At 36.2% G+C, this 21,000-nt stretch overlaps 1 protein-coding gene across 1 annotated transcript in view; it reads left to right on the forward strand.

Annotated features, from left to right (window-relative positions):
- Positions 1 to 21,000, forward strand: part of CCDC178 (coiled-coil domain containing 178) — a 369,825-nt gene that overhangs the window by 28,151 nt on the left and 320,674 nt on the right. The window contains exons 4-6 of the mRNA XM_043444502.1: positions 11,912 to 11,934; positions 14,964 to 15,049; positions 18,432 to 18,632. Coding sequence (XP_043300437.1) covers positions 11,912 to 11,934; positions 14,964 to 15,049; positions 18,432 to 18,632 — 310 coding nt within the window. The remainder of the gene's footprint in view (positions 1 to 11,911; positions 11,935 to 14,963; positions 15,050 to 18,431; positions 18,633 to 21,000) is intronic.

The raw sequence follows: 21,000 nt of genomic DNA on the forward strand, positions 1-21,000 counted from the left end.
ATCCGTGGGTCAGGAAGATCCCCTGGAGAAGGAAATGGCTACCCACCCCTGTACTATTTGCCTGGGAAATCCCCTGGGCAGAGCAGCCTGGTGGGCTACGGTCCATGAGGTCATGAGAGTCAGACATGACTGAGTGACTAAAGAACAATATAGGGCCTATAAGGGTCTGTTACTTAAAGGACCCAGGGAGTTATTTATTTATTTATTTTTAATGATTCTTGGATTTTATAGAATCTTTGCTTAGTTGCACAGTTTACTAGTCTGGACATGTTTTTGATAGTGTCACTTCAGAAGGGTGAAATGACCTTATTAAACAGATTTTTTTTCTCCTGCGTGTTTGTTCTTTATCTTAGCAGCAATCATGCTAAGTAGTAATTTCCATAAGCCAACTTGACTAGTAAATTAAATAGTATTTACATCCTTTTCAGGGACACTAAACTGATTAGATGTTTAGATGAGTAAATTGGTGTATAAAAGGACAGAATGCCCTTTTTTAATGAGTTATTTGGTTTTAAAGAAATACTTAACAGGTCTGTTAAAAGAGAATACAATGATTCTTTGTCTTTTTAATGTTAAAATTTGCCTTTATTATTCTGAAGGGGGTTTAATCTTGAAGTTACTATAACTATCTATTATTTTCAAAGGATAATTTAGGAATGATTAAAAACCTTCTCATACCTTTTATTCATATTACATTTCTAAGTAATTAATTCACAACTACACTGCCCAGATAGGAAGCAAAGTTGGCCAGAAATCTGTGCTATTTCTTTTCCTTGATCACTCTTACTGTTTCTGGCTCTGAGTTCCAGTGGGCCGTCGTCATGCTTGATCTAAGGTGCTGTTTCCTTTCAGAGGAGTTAGAGTGCAGAATTTAAGATCACGGCCCTAAGAGCCGCAACTTCTGTGAACTTAGATGCTGCTACTGCTGCTAAGTCGCTTGTCATGTCCGACTCTGTGCAACCCCAGGGACGGCAGCCTACCAGGCTCCTCTGTCCATGGGATTTTCCAGGCAAGAGTACTGGAGTGGGGTACCATTGCCTTCTCCGAACTTAGATGAGAATGGTGATAATGACACCATGTTAGATAACATGTGACGTGCACTCAGTATATATTGACTGTGTGTTGTTATTTCTATAACATTATATATATCATTCTATGTTAGTATTTATACCTGTGGCTGCTTTGTTCTCCCACATTAGAACACTCCTTCAGAAAATGCTTTGCAGGTCATCTGTCTGATGGTGGCCTGGGCCTTGAAGAGTATAAGTAGATAGAAGAGAATTCATATTAATTAATATGATATGCTGGGACTTCCCAGGTGGCTCAGTGATAAAAGAATCCACTTGCCAATGCAGGAGACGTGAAAAACTTGAGTTCAATCCCTGGGTCGGGAAGATCACTGGAGGAGAGATTGGTAACCCATTCCAGTATTCTTACCTGGAAAATCCATGGACAGAAGAGTCTGATGGGCTACAGTCCATGGAGTTGCAAAGAGTTGGAAACAGCTGAGCACAGACAGATAGAATATGATATGCTCTACACTTCACAAGTGTTTTAATTAACAATTATATATGTTGCTAAAATGATGAAAATAGATTGATAGGTGTATATGAATAGTCAAAGGCCCCAACCTTTGGCCTCACACTGATAACTCCTGTCGATCAGCAGTGGCATTAGATTAGAAGTACTATGCACAATAAATGTAATGTGCTTGAATCATCCCCAAACCATCCCCCAAGCCTGGTTCGTGGAAAAATTGTCTTCCGTGGAACCTGTCCCTGGTGCCAAAAAGGCTGGGGCCACTGCTATAATATAACTCAGAACTATTGTTGAATGGTTACTGTTCTGTCTACATGGAGAAATAATAATTTTAAATAGTTTAGAGTCTTATTTACGGTCATAAGACAGAGTTGGGATTCGATCACACTCCCCCTGTTCCCAAAGCCCATGTTCATTACCCATTCCTGCTCAGGATTCTGAGCGGTTAGCTAACTGTTAAAACAATGGTTAACGGGCTAGCTAAAACAGTGACCTCGTGCATGCATGCTCGAGGTTGTGTCCGAGTTGCTTCAGTTGTGTCCGACTCTTTGTGACCCTATGGACTGTAGCCCACCAGGCTCCTCTGTCCATGGGATTCTCCAGGCAAGAATACTGGAGTGAGCTGTCATGCCCTCTTCCAGGGGATCTTCCTGACCCAGGGATCAAACCTAGGTCTCCTGCAGGCAGATTCTTTACTGCTGAGTCACCAGGGAAGCCCAAAAAATGACCTCAGGTAAAGTAATTCACAAAATAAGCTAAGTATTGCATAGCTTATCTTAAGGAAAATTGAAAAAAGCAGGCTTTTTCTGTAGATATATTATGTAAATAAGCCAGCTGCCATAAGTTTCTCCATCCATTCATAGATGTTTAAATGTAATTCTGAATCTTGAAAAGAAGATTCATCAAAGTAGAGTTACTGTGAACATTTTACCTACATTTATTTTTTGTAAGAGTGAGAAAACATTGAAAAATGATGGAAATAATCACCTGGATATCTTCCCATACAAATAAGAGGTTTTGATTTGCTTTTCTTCTACTTTATACACCCACACTGCCTAGACTAGAGATGATTTTATTTAATTTGAAATGATCTCTACTCAGTTGAAAGTTTCTTTTTCATTTAATCAATACAAGTCATTAAGATGTTACCATGACTTAAAAGAATGGCTCAGAGAGAAGCTATTTAGAAATCATTCTTTAAATATAAAAAAATTCACTGTACACAAGTAATAACTTTATCATTAATAGCAATAATAATATAGCTAATATTTTTAAGTGTTTACTGCATATCATAGGCTGTATTAAACACTTAATATACATGATTTTATTGAATCCTTATGGAAACCTTGTGAGGTAGAAACTGCCAATATCCCCAATTATGGATGAAGAAAATGATTCCAAAAGTTGATTTCTCCTTTCTCCTAGAGCCAGTATCCAGACCAGGTGTGTTTCAGACCTAGGAATATCCTATTCACTACTATACTAAATAATCTCTCTGCTTGAGAGTATATCAGCTGTGAGGACCAATAACATGAATGTTAAAATGCTTATCATTGGAAAACTTTGCTTTACTTATACCATTTTGTAACTTTTTAATTCTGAAACCCTTGTATTTGATCATCTCATCCTCTTGATCAAATACTTTGAGTTCTTTCATTCTGTTAGCTCTGTTTCATTTGAAATGTCAAACCTCAGATCACTGTTTCCCATTCTATCATACCAATATTTTTACTTCTTGCCTAATCAGTTCATCTCTTAAAACACTCACCAATTGATACATTTAGTCCTTTACTTCTTTATCCTGCCTTCCTTTTAGTCTGACAGAGGGCCAGATCCAATGAGCTCTTGTTTTTTTCTTTTTCTTCAATGACCAAAGATTTATTTTTTTATTTTTTTTTATGATTAGTCTGACTTTATTTATTTATTTTTATTAGTTGGAGGCTAATTACTTCACAACATTGCAGTGGGTTTTGTCATACATTGACATGAATCAGCCATGGAGTTACATGTATTCCCCATCCCGATCCCCCCTCCCACCTCCCTCTCCACCCAATTCCTCTGGGTCTTCCCAGTGCACCAGGCCTGAGCACTTGTCTCATGCATCCACCTGGACTGGTGATGCTGTTTCACCATAGATAATATACATGCTGTTCTCTCGAAACATCCCACCCTCGCCTTCTCCCACAGAGTCCAAAAGTCTGTTCTGTACATCTGTGTCTCTTTTTCTGTTTTGCATATAGGGTTATATTACCATCTTTCTAAATTCCATATATATGTGTTAGTATGCTGTAATGTTCTTTATCTTTCTGGCTTACTTCACTCTGTATAATGGGCTCCAGTTTCATCCATCTCATTAGAACTGATTCAAATGAATTCTTTTTAATGGCTGAGTAATATTCCATGGTGTATATGTACCACAGCTTCCTTATCCATTCATCTGCTGATGGGCATCTAGGTTGCTTCCATGTCCTGGCTATTATACACAATGCTGCGATGAACATTGGGGTGCACGTGTCTCTTTCAGATCTGGTTTCCTCAGTGTGTATGCCAGGAGTGGGATTGCTGGGTCATATGGCAGTTCTATTTCCAGTTTTTTAAGAAATCTCCACACTGTTCTCCATAGTGGCTGTACTAGTTTGCATTCCCCACCAACAGTGTAAGAGGGTTCCCTTTTCTCCACACCCTCTCCAGCATTTAGTGCTTGTAGACTTTTGGATAGCAGCCATTCTGACTGGCGTGTAATGGTACCTCATTGAGGTTTTGATTTGCATTTCTCTGATAATGAGTGATGTTGAGCATCTTTTCATGTGTTTGTTAGCCATCTGTATGTCTTCTTTGGAGAAATGTCTGTTTAGTTCTTTGGCCCATTTTTTGATTGGGTCATTTATTTTTCTGGAATTGAGCTGCAGGAGTTGCTTGTTTATTTTTGAGATTAATCCTTTGTCTGTTGCTTCATTTGCTATTATTTTCTCCCAATCTGAGGGCTGTCTTTTCACCTCACTTATAGTTTCCTTTGTAGTGCAAAAGCTTTTAAGTTTCATTAGATCCCATTTGTTTATTTTTGCTTTTATTTCCGATATTCTGGGAGGTGGGTCATGGAGGATCTTGCTGTGATTCATGTCGGAGAGTGTTTTGCCTGTGTTCTCCTCTAGGAGTGTTATAGTTTCTGGTCTTACATTTAGATCTTTAATCCATTTTGAGTTTATTTTTGTGTATGGTGTTAGAAAGTGTTCTAGTTTCATTCTTTTACAAGTGGTTGACCAGTTTTCCCAGCACCACTTGTGAAAGAGGTTGTCTTTTTTCCATTGTATATCCTTGCCTCCTTTGTCAAAGATAAGGTGTTCATAGGTTCGTGGATTTATCTCTGGGCTTTCTATTCTGTTCCATTGATCTATATTTCTGTCTTTGTGCCAGTACCATACTGTCTTGATGACTGTGGCTTTGTAGTAGAGTCTGAAGTCAGGCAGGTTGATTCCTCCAGTTCCATTTTTCTTTCTCAAGATTACTTTGGCTATTCGAGTTTTTTTGTATTTCCATACAAATTGTGAAATTCTTTGTTCTAGTTCTGTGAAAAATACCTATGGTAGCTTGATAGGGATTGCATTGAATCTATAGATTGCTTTGGGTAGAATAGCCATTTTCACAATATTGATTCTTCCAATCCATGAACACGGTATGTTTCTCCATCTGTTTGTGTCCTCTTTGATTTCTTTCATCAGTGTTTTATAGTTTTCTATGTATAGGTCTTTTGTTTCTTTAGGTAGATATACTCCTAAGTATTTTATTCTTTTTGTTGCAATGGTGAATGGTATTGTTTCCTTAATTTCTCTTTCTGTTTTCTCATTGTTAGTGTATAGGAATGCAAGGGATTTCTGTGTGTTAATTTTATATCCTGCAACTTTACTATATTCTTTGATTAGCTCTAGTAATTTTCTGGTAGAGTCTTTAGGGTTTTCTATGTAGAGGATCATGTCATCTGCAAACAGTGAGAGTTTCACTTCTTCTTTTCCTATCTGGATTCCTTTTACTTCTTTTTCTGCTCTGATTGCTGTGGCCAAAACTTCCAACACTATGTTGACTAGTAGTGGTGAGAGTGGGCACCCTTGTCTTGTTCCTGATTTCAGGGGAAATGCTTTCAATTTTTCACCATTGAGGGTAATGCTTGCTGTGGGTTTGTCATATATAGTTTTTATTATGTTGAGGTATGTTCCTTCTATTCCTGCTTTCTGGAGAGTTTTAATCATAAATGGATGTTGAATTTTGTCAAAGGCTTTCTCTGCATCTATTGAGATAATCATATGGTTTTTATCTTTCAATTTGTTAATGTGGTGTATTACATTGATTGATTTGCGGATATTAAAGAATCCTTTCATTCCTGGGATGAAGCCCACTTGGTCATGGTGTATGATTTTTTTAATATGTTGTTGGATTCTGTTTGCTAGATTTTGTTAAGGATTTTTGCATCTATGTTCATCAGTGATATTGGCCTGTAGTTTTCCTTTTTTGTGGCATCTTTGTCTGGTTTTGGAATTAGGGTGATGGTGGCCTCATAGAATGAGTTTGGAAGTTTACCTTCTTCTGCAATTTTCTGGAAGAGTTTGAGTAAGATAGGTGTTAGCTCTTCTCTAAATTTTTGGTAGAATTCAGCAAAGAGCTCTTGTTAATGGTCCACCATCTTCACTTCTACATCCAGGCTTCTGAATAGTGATAGAGAACATTACACAATAATTTATATTGGAGATATTATGCATTCATGGTCTCCAGCCTCAATGGGACCTTTAATAGCGCTCTGAAATCATTCTATTTGTCAACCTGAACTTTCTCTAATATTCTTTGGTGGCTTCTCCAGTCCTCTCTTTTGTTTTGGTTTCCAAATCCTCCTCCTCCCTACTCCTTCCTTTCTTACTCCTCAAAGAAAAAAGGAGACAAAATAAAAGAAATGCTTCAAACCCCTTTATCTCACCTATGAACATTCTTGAATTCCACAAACATAATCCTCTTTGTCCTTCTATGGACTATTTCCCTCTTCAGCACAATAGCTCCCCCTTCACCTGCATTCCATCTTCTGCCTTTGCAAGGATCTTGTTCCATCAGGCATTTTTCTCACCATCCTATCCTCCAAATCCCCTTTTTTTCTTAATTCACTCCTATCAAAATTTAAAATACTGATTTTTCTTGTTTTCAGGAAATTTGTTTTCATTCCATACATACCCTTAAATATATCCATCCCCTTTTCAGTTTCTCTTCTCATTTAACATCTGAAAAGAGTTAACTTTTAACTTAACATCTGAAAAGAGTTGCCTAAATTTAGTATCTCTGATTTCCCACCTCCCAAATGCTCATTCATTCATTGCAATCTGTATTTGGCCCCCATTATTCTAATGAAAATATCTTCAGAAAAGTAACTTGTTTTTTCTGTTATCTGTTGCTTCATGCATGCGTGTACACACACACACATACCAAAAGTTTGTGGCTAGAACAAGACATTTATGGTTTTAGCAGTTATACTTAAATATTTGAGACATTTTACATCTGGGAGACATGTATGTACTTGAAGCCAAAGATAAGATAATGGTGGATTAAAAATGGCTACCCTCCTCCTTTCCATCTCCTTACCTTAACAGACAGTCTGTTCTCTCAACCTTTAAAACATAGACTTGGACTTGTGATTTGTTTTAAACAACAAATGTATCAGAAGAAGTGTCATACAACTTCTAAGAAAAGTCTCAAGAGGCCTTGAAGCTTCTGCCTTTGCTCTCCTGTCGCCATAAGTTCAGGTGAAGAAGCATAATCTAGCCTCCTTGAAGATGAATGACCCAGTCGAGGGACAGGCCCTACCTACAGCAGTCACAAACCATCACCTGTGAGTGAGGTTGTCTTGAACTACCTATCCTCGTCAAGGTGCCAGATGACTGCATTTGTTTGAGGTCATATTAGTGACCAAAAAATCACACAGCTGAGCCCATCGTACACTGGTGACTCACAAAATTATGAGCAAATAAAATGGGGATTGTTTTTAGCCATTGAGTTTAAGAGTGGTTATTATGCAGCAGTAACTCTGCATTGTTGAATATGACCCTGAAGTATACTGGCATATCTGCATATATGCCACAAATTAAAGTGAGTAAAATGGAAAATTTGATTCTGTGTAGTGTTGAAAATGAAACTTGCTCCTTCTAATTTATATGCTTCATAATACACTTTTATATTTGGTAGGTAGTTCTGTCTTTTTTTTTTTTTTCATTTTAAATTACTTTGACTGTTCTGTTTTAAAATTTATTTGGCTGCATTGGGTCTTAGTTGCAGCACGTGGGATCTTTGTTGCATCATGCAGGATCGTTTGTTGAGGTGCATGGACTCTCTAGTTGTGGCAAATGGGCTCCAGTAGTTGTGGTATGCAGGCTCTCTGGTGGTGGCTTGCAGGCTTACTTTTATGGCATGCAGGCTTAGGTGCTTGGCAGCCTGTGGGATCTTAGTACCCAGTCAGGAGTTGAACCTGTGTCCCCTGTATTGTAAGGCAGATTTTTAACCACTGGACAGCCAGGAAAGTCCCTAAATTCTCACATACATGCGTAATGATTACTTTAGTCTGTTTTGTATTTGAATAATGACACTCATGTGTGCATGCATGCTAAGTTGCTTCAGTTGTGTCCAACTCTTTGCAACCCTATGGACCATAGCCTGCCAGACTCCTCTGTCCATAGGATTCTCCAGGAAAGAATACTGGGGTGGGTTGCCATTTCCTCCTGCAGGGGATTTTCCCAACCCAGGGATCAAACCTACATCTCCTGCGACTCCTGCATTGATAGGCAGTTCTTTATTGCTAGCACAACTGGGAAGTCCAAAGAAACTCATAGCAAATTTAGTTTTTCTCTTTTATAATATTGTGGAGAAAAGATAAATATGCCTTCAATTTATTACTATATTCACTTATGTTCATTCCAGTATTTCTGTTATATCTGAATAAATTCTTATTTTTCATGCTATAAACTTTTTTCAAATATTTGGATACTCTTTTTTGTCCTTGTATTTATTAAAGATAAACCAGACTGATTACTGGTTGCTGGCATAAGTTTTTGTTGTTTTTTTGTTGCTGTCATTATTTCCTTGCTTTTTAGCAACTGTCAGAGTCTGCTTACATCAAAGGCTTTTGTCCAGCATATAAAAATTTCTACTCAGGCTCTTTGTAAATAGGAAGTAATATGCTTAGGCAAGAAAGTTGTGGGCCTTCCCTTTTGCCTTAATAAGCTTACTTTTGAGTTTTTAGCCCATTATAATCTTTTCACTCATTTGTACATCTGCTTTTGTTTTTCTGCATGGACTTGTTTGCATCTATGTAAGATTCTGCTGGTTGTGGAGGCTCTGTTTTGCTTCTCTCTAGAGCAATAACTTCCATTCTTAGATATTCTCTGCAACTTGGGCATATCTCCAATGTGGTCAGAGAATTTTTCTCATGGCAATGTCTAGAGGGTAACTTTTTGGCTGTGTATTCTGGATTCTTTGGATGGAAAGCAGCAGACTGGAGTGACCTGTCTCATCACAGGCAGCCCCTCCATTATTTACTTTGATTCAGTTCAGTTCAGTTCAGTCGCTCAGTCGTGTCTGACTCTTTGCGAGCCCATGGACTGCAGCACGCCAGGCTTCCCTGTCCATCACCAACTCCCAGAGTTTACCCAGACTCATGTCCATTGAGTTGGTGATGCTGTCCAACCATCTCATCTTCTATCATCCCCTTCTCCTCCTGCCCTCAATCTTTCCCAGCATCAGGATCTTTTCTAATAAGTCAGTTCTTCATATCAGGTGGCCAGAGTATTAGAGTTTCAGCTTCAGCATCAGTCCTTCCAATGAACACCCAGGACTGATCTCCTTTAGGATGGACTGGTTGGATCTCCTTGCAGTCCAAGGGGCTCTCGAGTGTCTTCTTCAACACCACAGTTCAAAAACATCAATTCTGCGGCACTCAGCTTTTTTTATAGTCCAACTCTTACATCCATACATGACTACTGGAAAAACCATAGCTTTGACTAGATGGACCTTTCTTGGCAAAGTAATGTCTCTGCTCTTTCATATACTGTCTAGGTTGGTCATTACTTTTCTTCCAAGGAGCAAGTGTCTTTTGCTTTCATGGTTGCAGTTACCACCTGCAGTGATTTTGGAGCCAAAAAAAATAAAGTCTGCCACTGTTTCCACTGTTTCCCCATCTATTTCCCCATGAAGTGTTGGGACCAGATGCCATGATCTTAGTTTTCTGAATGTTGAGTTTTAAGCCAACTTTTTCACTCTCCTCTTTCATCAAGAGACTCTTTAGCGCTTCTTTGCTTTCTGCCATAAGGGTGGTGTCATTTGCATATCTGAGGTTATTGATATTTCTCCCAGCAATCTTGATTGCAGCTTGTGCTTCTTCCAGCCCAGCGTTTCTCATGATGTACTCTGCATATAAGGTAAATAAGCAGGGTAACAGTATACAGCCTTGACATACTCCTTTTCCTATTTGGAACCAGTCTGTTGTTTCATGTCCAGTTCTAACTGTTGCTTCCTGACCTGCATACAGATTTCTCAGAAGGCAAGTCAGGTGGTCTGGTATTCCCACCTCTTGAAGAATTTTCCAGAGTTTGTTGTGGTCCACACAAGCAAAGGCTTTGGCATAGTCAGTAAAGCAGAAGTAGATAATTTTCTGGAACTCTCTTGCTTTTTCTATGATCCAACGGCATAGATGGATCTATGTTGGCAAATTTGATCTCTATGTTGGCAATTTGATCTCTGGTTCCTCTGCCTTTTCTAAATCCAGTCATGTCTGACTCTTCGCCACCCCATGGACTGTAGCCTACCAGGCTCCTCTGTCCATGGAATTCTGCAGGAAAGAATACTGGAGTGGGTTGCCATTTCCTTCTCCAGGGGATCTTCCCAACCCAGAGATCGAACCCAGGTCTCCCACATTGCAGGCAGACGCTTTACCGTGTGAGCCACCAGGGAAGCATTTACTTTGGTTATCAGCAGCTTGTTCTCACATACTGGGAATTTCTCATGAGTTCCACACAGAAACTTTTCACCTTTCCTGAAATGGTCTCCACTTGTTGTTTCTTTTTTAAAAAATATATTTATTTGTTTTTAATTGGAGGATAATTGCCTTATAATATTTTATTGATTTCTGCCATACATCAACATGAATCAGCCATAGGTATACATATGTCCCTTCTCTCTTGATCCTCCCTCGCACCTCCCACTCCATCCCTCCCCTCCCATGTTGTCACAGAGCACTGGGTTTGACTTCACAGAGCAAAGTCCCACTGACTATCTGTTTTATATATGGTAATGTATATGTTTCAGTGTTACTCTTCCAATTCGTCGCTTCCTCTCCTTCCCCACTGTGTAGTCTGTTTTCTATGGCTGCATCTCCATTAGTGCCCTTCAAATAGGTTCATCAGTACCATCTTTCTGGATTGCATATATATGCATTAATATATGATACTTATTTTTCTCTTTCTGACTTACTTCACTCTGTATATTAGGCTCTAGGTTCATCCACCTCATTAGAACTAACTTAAATACGTCCCTTTTTATGGCTGAGTTCCATTGTGTATGTGTACCACAACTTCTTTATCCATTCATCTGTTGATGGATATCTAGGTTGCTTCCGTGTCCTTGATTCCACTTGTCTCTTCTGAGTTATACTTTTCTTTGCTCCGTTTTTACCATCAGTCTCATTACTCTGTTTCTGGGAATTCTCAAATATATTGTCCAGTGATCTTACTAATGTACCTATATATTTTTCTCCAAAATTTTGGTGTGATATGGGAATTGAGAAGTGATCATGTATGTCTGATTTAAAATGTTGAATTGGGTATTATCCATGAAATCCATAACATTCTGTCTATATATTCTGAGATTTTGTTAATTTGTGCCTTTTATAGCCCAAGATAGTGTTAGAATACATCTGTACAACATAACTCCTACAAAGGATTTTATAGTCCAGAAGTGGGATAATTCTATGAAAAACTAAATATTTGTAAACTTAACATGTAATTACGTGTTTTCCACTTTATGGTAATATATTGAAATTTAATGGATAGTATGTACTTCTGATTGTATGAAACGTCTTTTAGGAGTAAATGGCATTTAAGCTGACTGTTAGGGTAAAGGTAAAGTTTAGAAACAGGTGAAGGGTGAGAACAATTAGGTGAGAGTGATAATAAAAGAATAAGGCTAACTAAGATAAGGATATACTTGTTGTGGAAACAACAGAGTATAATTTGACAGAAACAAATAGGAAAATGTAGAGTGTTTACAATTTTGTTGGTGAGTTAAGGTGTTAGTTAAATCTATTATTGGTTTGAGATGTTAAAAATTTGATTTTCATCTTTTATTTTGACAGTTTGAAACTTCTTTGGAAGAATGGTAAGAACATTTCATGCTTCTTTTACATTTTTATGTTCAAATTTTGATGATTAATCTGCCGTAGATAAGTTTATTTCTAAAGAAAAAAGATATTGAGAGCAGAATTTTATGTTAGATATTAATATTTATTTTTAAAAATGTAAGAATCAGGATGTCACTGGAAATAACAGAATAGGAATCTCCAGGGCTCTGTCCTACCATAAAAGCATCTATAAATTTTGGCAAAAATTGGTCAGAGTCAGCTTCTGCAGAAATCTGAAATCTAGTCCAAAACTTGCAACAATAAGGGGAAAAGTTAATGCAGAAAGAGTAACTGGCTTGCCTGAAGGAAGGGCTGTGGCATTTGAAATGGCCTACTTGCCATCCTCCAACCCTCAGATCAGTGGTGGTCATGAAGCAAATAGCCTGAACTTGTGCAGATTGCTAGTGCCAGAGGGAACAATATAGATCTTATTCTCAAAGAATTATAATTCAGTGTTTTGCTAAGTCTGATGACTCCCTAAAGGGACTAACCCAAAGATTGACTTTGTTTTTCCTGACTTAGAGAAATTATAGCGCTGGCGCCACCTCCGGGCAGTGTTTGCTGAAAGTATTTAAGGTCATATACTTGTCACCAGTGTCTGAGATTGTGGATGATTTGGGACAGGCACTGAAAAGACCAGAATGCCTGGGAATGAAAAGTTTGGGGAAAGAGATATTATAAATGGGAGAATAGGATTTTTTAAAGTTTTCACATATATTGGAGAATTTAAAAGTGCACAAATATGAACAGTGTTGGACACATGCTCAGGAAAGACCAAGAAGACTTAACCTTTTATCTCTGGCTAGCCTTAGCATCTACACAGGCAAGAATTGAAGGTAGAGGCAGAGTTATAAACATCCTGAATAAGCATGAAAGAAGTACTCCAACTAAGATCCAGTCCGCTAAGGTTGGGAGCAAGCATGTAGATTTCCCTTTTTCTTTTCTTTTTTTTTTCTGACCTCAAGTATTTAAGGTAACTTGGACAAAACTCAAGTTCACCAATAAGCTAAGAAACACTTTGGTGACCCCAAGTGAAAAAGAATGATATTAACATAGTGATATTAATATTACAGTAAGTGTTTGGGAGAATCACTAAACAAACAAAAGCAACCCACAACAAACATCAAAAATAAACACAATAGAGGAATGTAATCTTATTTTCATATCACATTAGAGTACTCAAAATTTCCAGGTTTTTACAAAAATTATGAGGCAGGGGAAGAATAAAAGAAAATTTACTTCCATTATTAAGGGGAAAAACAAACAAAGAAAATACTCTGAGGAAGCATGACATTGTGCTTATGGGACGAAGACTTTAAATCAACTGTCTCAAATATCCTCAAAGAGATAAACTGTGGACAAAAACACAACAAAACCAGGAGATTAATGTCTCAACAAATATAGAATATCAATGAAGAAAAAGAAATTATAAGGAAGATCCATATAGACATTTTGGAGCTAAAAGATACAATAACTGAAATGAAAAACTAGAGATGTTCACCAGCTGAGGAGGAAACCTAGAAAATTCATATATATTAATATATTTAATATATATATATTAAATTAGACAGCATGCAATAAAAAACCAGTTAGTCAATTTGTAATCTCTGGAGGTAATTAAAAGTACTTTGAAATGAATGAGAATCAAAACACTATGTATCACAACTGAAGAGATGAAGTAAAAGCAGTGCCCAGAGGAAAATTCATAGCCATAAATGATTATACTAAAGGAAAGACACCTAATCCAGTAACCTAACTGTATAATCTAAGATTAAGAACAAAACAAGGATGGCCATCTTGCCACTTTTATTGAACATTGGAACCCTCATACAATGCTACTGGGAATGAAGAATTGGACCAACCACTGTGAAACAGTTTGCTGTTTCCCCAAAAAGCTAAACCTAGAATTACCATATGACCCAGCAATTCCACTCATATATGTACACAAAAGATTTCAAAACCAGTGTTCACACAAAACCTTTTGTATAAATGTTTGTTATCATCCGTATTCACAATAGCCAAAAGGTGGAAACAATGTCAAATCCTTCAGTGAACTCATAGATTAATAAATAATGGTGTATCTGTACAATGGAATATTATTCAATTATAAAAAGTAATGAAGTTCTGATGCATGCTACAACATGGGTAAAATGAAATATTCTGCTTTGGTGTTAGTTATTTTCTTGTGACTTTTATCAGAGGAAGTGTACTTCTTTTTATACACATTGAAAAGGGCTAGGCAGGTGACTCAGTGGTGAAGGATGCACCTGCCAATGCAGGAGACATGGGTTCAATCCCTGATCCAGGAAGATCCCACCTGCCCTGGAGTAACTAAAGTCTATGTGCCACAACTACTGATCTTGTGCTCTAGAGCTTGGAAATGTAACTACTGAGCCCATGTACAGTGATAAAGATGTAGCACAGTCAATAGAATAAATATAAAATAAATACAATTAAAACTAGACTAGTATTCAAGAATTGGACCAGATAATACTGATGATGAGAAATGTTTCATTATTCAATATATGGAACTTTCACTAGAAAAGTTCTTCAGAAAAGAAAATTTGGATATTTTTCTAAAACATTATTAACTTCAAATATGAAATCATATTTTTGCTCCTTACATTTTGTATTGTCTTCCCAGAAACTGCTAAAATGTAATTGGAGAAATAATTCTCAAATTATTTTCAGTAAGTTCTCTTTTTTTTCCTGATAGCAACTTTCTCAGAAGAGACTAATATCATTTAAAAAAAATACTGCTTTACTATCTCTCAAAAAATTTCAAGTTATTTTAACAAATTTTAAATTACTGTTAATTTAGCATGAAGTATAAATGTCATTACCAATTAGAATTTTGCTATTTTAATTTCTTAAATAGTACCAATAACATGTATAGTGTCACTATAGACATTTAAAATTCAGTGTAAAAACATCACCTAAAATTTGTTTGACTAACTGTAAGTACAGTCCTTCTTTATTAATTGATTGCTTCTTTTCCATTATAAAGGAACAGAACTTCTTTCACAGAAGACCTGAAAAAAGATTTGAGTGTTGCTACACTAGTGAAAGAGCCCAAACCAGAAGAATTGAAAGGTAAAATTGTACCTCATACTACATGAGCAGAATTACATTTAAAAACTCATTAGCTTTTCATTTATGTATTTCTGATAATCATAAGACTCATGTATGAGTTTTATAATTCTTATGGGTGTCTAGCAGAAGTAAGAGCCTTCTGTATTGTTTGATTAAATACTTATTCAACAAATATTTGTTAATTACTGTAATATACTATATACTGCTCTAGGTCCTTCCCTGTCTACTTCTCAGGAAGTGAATGGTTATCCAGTACTGTCCATTAGGACTTTCTGTGATAATAGAAATATGTTTTGTCTCATTGTCCAGTGGGGTAACTACTAGCCACATGTAGCTGCTAGCACTTAAAATGTGGTGACACCAAGGAATTTAAATGTTAAGTTTAACTTGCATTTAAATGTAAATTAATCACATGTGGTTCATGGCTACCATATTGGACATTATAGCTCATATATATATATGGTTCAGTTCAGTTCAGTCGCTCAGTCGTGTCCGACTTTCTGTGACCCATGGACCGCAGCATGCCAGGCCTCCCTGTCCATCACCAACTCCTGGAGTTTACCCAAACCCATATCCATTGAGTTGGTGATGCCATCCAACCATCTCATCCTCTGTCGTCCCCTTCTCCTCCTGCCCTCAATCTTTCCCAGCATCAGGGTCTTTTCAAATGAGTCAGCTCTTCACATCAGGTGGCCAAAGTATTTGAGTTTCAGCTTCGGCATCAGTCCTTCCAGTGAACGTCCAGGACTGATGTCCTTTAGGATGGACTGGTTGGGTCTCCTTGCAGTCCAAGGGACTCTCAAGAGTCTTCTCCAACACCACAGCCCAAAAGCATCAATTCTTCAGCCCTTATCTTTCTTTATAGTCCAACTCTCACATCCATACATGACTACGGGAAAAACCATAGCCTTGAAGACTAACCTTCTAGTCACAATTTCCAAATATAAATATATAATAATTTTATAATGGTATAAAAATTTGTATTAAAATTATTTCAACATATTTGAATATATCTTTGGCATTATTTTAAATACTTCCTCCTACTTTTGCAACAAAACTTTGTTAAATGCCTTCCTTTAGTGAATGATAACTAACAAACTCAGGACTCTGTAAAAGCATGAATATTTTGTATTTGCCTTTTATAATGAAAGTGAAAATCTGATTCAATTATTTCTTAATTTTTCAATGACAATTTCTAGGAGAAAATATCAATGTATTAATGATCACAAAACCAAAATAATTCCAATTATGTTTATTATAAACATATGCATGCTAATGCATGCTAAGTCGCTTCAGTCGTGTCCGGCTCTGTGCAACCCCATGGACAGCAGCCCACCAGGCTCCCCTGTCCACGGGATTCTACAGGCAAGAATACTGTAGTGGGTTGCCATTTCCTTCTCCAATAAACATGTATATTTGACTCTAAAACACAAGACTGTATCAGGATGAGGAAGATTTATTGTAATTACGTTGTTCGCAAAGAGTCGGACACGACTGAGCGACTGAACTGAACTGAACTGAACTGAACGTTGTTTCTACTGATAAAAATGGGCCTTTCCAGGTGGCTCAATAGGTAATGAATCCACCTTCAAGGCAGGGATATACAGGAGATGTAGGTTTGATCCCTGGGTGGGGAGGATCCCCTGGAGGAGTGCATGGCAACCCTCTCCAGTATTCTTGCCTGGAGAAACCTATGGACAGAGGAGGGTGAGGCTTTCCATAGGGTTACAAAAAGTTGGACATGGCTGAGATGCCTGAGCACACCCACACCCTAATAAAAATGCAAGTGGTTGCTCACTTATTCACTATGAAACAGTAAAACTAATTGAGATGGTATTCTGGAAAAAAATCCAGAGAGGTGTTAAATAGAATTGGAGACACCTTAAGTTATACACATAGCGTTTGTTTTAGACTGCTATTGTAGAAACAGTATAAAAGACATCTTGCACAAATGTAATGGACACCTGTGGTAAAACACATATATATCCAATCAGAAGTGCTTTAATTTTAAGTGGCATTAACTCCATCATATCTTTCCAGCTGAAGCCCAGTTATAGAAATTGAATGAATGTTGATTGGAGAACAGTGTTTAATGTGTATGTTGTAATAAAAAACAGACCATTTATAGAAGATAAAGTGTCTAAGATATTGTGGAATTTGAAAAATAAAGACAATAGACCAAATAAATAGAGCCCAAATAAAAGACCAGGCTAGAAAAAGTTAATTTTGTGCATTACAATAGAAAAACCTGTTTCTCAGGAATTCTTTTTAGGCATATGCTGAATTTCTTTAACAAGGCCACTAGGTTAGAAATAAAAACTGCAAGTGGTGAGCTTGTACTAATAACCATTATGTAATACTACTTTCCAGCAAAAAATTAATGTCTTTATTGTCCAAAAGAAAAAGAGAACAAAATAAAACAAAGTTTACTGTTAGTTGCCTTTCTTCTTGATCCAGTTTCACTGTTTTTCCTCCAACCTCAGCTCTTTAGAGGCTTTGCCTTTTTTGACACTTTGTGTTTGTTTATATCTTTTTGTCATGTCACATTTTGGCAAAAGCCACTGTTTACAATTATAAATCTCACCAGAATGGGAGTCGTTCCAATTTTAGTATATGTGCTGCCTAAGCGAGCAGCAGAATGGGAGTCATATCCATCTTTCTTACTGACCAGCCTCCAAGGAGAGAGAATATTGCCTAAAATGTAACAGGCTCTCTACCCATTTCTTGAATAAATAGATGAATGAATACCCATGTTAATCATTTTGTTAACATTAAACCTTATCATTCCAGAGCTGTGAAGCAGGAGTCCCAAATGTTTCTCATAAAGGAGTTAATTTGTATTATAACTAAATAAATAGAACTTGTAAATGATGATGAATTTCTGGCAAGGCTAGCTAGGGATGTTATTATCTGATAAGATAAAGAATATAAAGTGTCTTGTTCCCAAGAACCATCTGAGGATTTTCAGTATTTATCTGATGTAATCATTATGGTTCACTTTTCCCATAGAGTGGGAGGAAACAGAAGCATAGTTTCAAAATAAAGCTCTGTAATACAGCTTGTGAATGGAACATGTGTTTTTTCAAAAATATTTTTTTTTCCCAAAAATATTGTGTGTGAAGCTATTGGTTGAGATTTAGTTATTTTGATTGTCTTATAAAATATTCATTTCAAAATCTGTCTTCAAAGGTTATAATTAATGTTATGATTGTATTATAATGAAACTTGTCTTTACAAGGCTAATTCATTTTTCTAAAATTCTCTTGGTAAATATGTAAATATTAAAAGATAGTAATACAACTAGTCCCCCAGCTCCCCCACCACTACCATCCAGCTTACAGGCTGATTTATAACAAATGTGAATACGTATTTCCCTTTCAAGATGAAAAGTGTCCTGAATTAAAGCAGAAAATGGAAACATTGCTATCAGAGGCCATCCATCTCATTAAAAGTCTAGAGACTGATAGGGCAGAAGCTGAGGAAGCTTTACAACGACAAAAATCAAGAAAGAAAAGGATTACCACACAAATTGATTCTTGGTCAATCTGGAAACTTCAAGAAATTCCAACAGCTGTGCAGAACGGTAATAATCAGGATTTTTCATATTGTCATTTACTTTGTTGGAGAGGCATGGATGATTAATTGAGCTCTGAATTAAAAAATTACTTGTGCTTAAAGTGACCATATTATATTGCATGCAAACCAGTGTATATTTTAAACATACTATTAATGATAATGCTGTGTTTGCAGACATAAATTGGGACTTCACTGAACAAACCTGGACCTGCTATCATTTGGTATTTGTTGGAAATTCCATTGAATTTATGGTACGCAAGGAGCATGCAAACATTTGGCACATATTTCCTGTAATGACTATAATATTTCAGTTACTAGAAATTTAAAGTGATTGTCAGTTGGTGGCATCAGCTACATATTTAAATCTAGGAAAATGAGAGAATTCTAAGTGATATTTTAGGAATCTTCTTTTGTGAATTCAATGGCAAATTCACATTGGGAACTTCTAGCAGGCAAAGAAACCTAGGATGTTTTCAAAAGTCATGTAGGTAACACATGTTTAAAAGGGAAAACTCTATCATTTAGATTATAGAAGGAGGAACATGTGATCAAGTGTTAAATAATCTAAAGGTTTTGGATTTTTCATTTTCTAATGCGGTATTTATCAAGCATACCAGACTACCTGATCTTTCTGAGTCTGGAAGCGTTTCTGTGTTATCATAGGGTAACAATTTTAATTCAGGGTTCACAGGCTTTATAAATGGGTGACATTAGGATTCTTATATAACCCATGATTTAAACCAAAACACCTTTGAGAGAAAAAAAGATGATATTGTTGTTAGTCACATTCTTCAGGCAATATAAATAACATGTCTAAATCACAAATGAGTGTGACAAGAAACTATCTTTATCCAAAGGAGAGGGTAATAAGCTACTGTTCTTTCTTCTGATGTCTCTCCTTGATACTGAGCTGTTTGTATTTTCTATAGGAGTCAGTGAGACTTCAACTGCTTTTGTTGCCTCTGTTAGGATTCTTGAAGTTATACTGGTTCTAGACCAGTGAATTAGACCATTACTAATTTCTTAGCTTGAGTTTGATATCTAAATCTTTATAAGTTTTAAATTTGGGTTTTTAGTTTTTTGAAGTCATTATTTTTCTACCCAGAGTCCAGATAATGAGTTTTCTATTCATGTGTATTTAAGTCCAAAATTGTCAACATACTTTTAATAGCCAATTTAATTTATTTACTGGTTTTGAGTCTCTTTTCTCTTTCTTCTTGAGTCAGTTTTGATCATTTGAGCCTTCTAAATAATTTGTCCATTTCACTGTAATTGTCATATTTGCTTACCTAATCTTGTTCCTAATATTGTCTTATAACTATTTTGATATTTATAATAACAGTAGAGATGACATATCTTTCATACTTGATTTTGGTAATTTTTACTTTCTCGCTCTCTTTTCTTCCTACCTTGGTTTACCAAAAGGCACAGCAATTTTGTTGATTTATTTAAAAAGTCAATTTTTGCTTAATTTCTCATATCATTTCTTAGTTTTGGTATAATTGATTTCTTCTCTGATTTCGTTTCTCATGCTTTCTTTGGGAATTTAACATACTGTTTTTCTCTTCATAAAGTGGAAGCCTTGATTATTTGTTCAATACCTTTCTTTTTTTCTAGAGTAGACATTTAGGAACCAAAGTTACTTTTAGGAACTATATTAGTTGGATTTCATAAATATTCATATCATTTGAGCTTATTTTAATTACATAAAATATTTTAAAAATTATTTTTGTGATTTCTTTTTGGGTCTATTATTTATTTAGACATTGCTGTTTAATTTGCAATTACTTAGGGATTTTTTGCAGTTTTCCCCAACTTTTTTTCTTTTGATTTCTAATTTAATTTAGGAACATTTTAGTTACATTAAAATTGTTTAGAATAAAAATTACCCAGCATTTTAAATATTTTGGATAATATTCTGTGTTTGGTCAAAATTCATGTACATTCTGTTGTTTGGTGAAGTGTCTATAAATGTGTTAATTGGTTGGTTGTGCTGTTTAAGTCTTCTCTCTCTGATTTTTCTGTGTAGTTGTTTATTGAGTTGTTGTGAGTTGGGTGTTGAAATCTCCAACTACGATTTCTCTGGTGAATCTGAGAAGAAACTAATGATACCAAAACTTTTCCTTTTTCAATTGCCAGGTTTTGTTCATTTATTTTAATTTTTAAAAATTCTTGGGTAAAAGACCCTGATAAGCTTTAAATAAATTAAGAAATGCGCTACAACAACATTTAAGTTTGGAATGGGATTTTTTTTTGGAGATTAGGAATCAATGACAGATTTAGCCTTGAGTGAACCACTGAAATCCTAATATCCTTTGGTTCCCATTTGATCCATGTATTTGGTACAGGAGACTTGGGATAAAGCCCAAATCTCA

This window comes from Cervus canadensis, chromosome 23 (assembly GCF_019320065.1).
Source record: "Cervus canadensis isolate Bull #8, Minnesota chromosome 23, ASM1932006v1, whole genome shotgun sequence".
Classification (NCBI taxonomy): domain Eukaryota; kingdom Metazoa; phylum Chordata; class Mammalia; order Artiodactyla; family Cervidae; genus Cervus; species Cervus canadensis.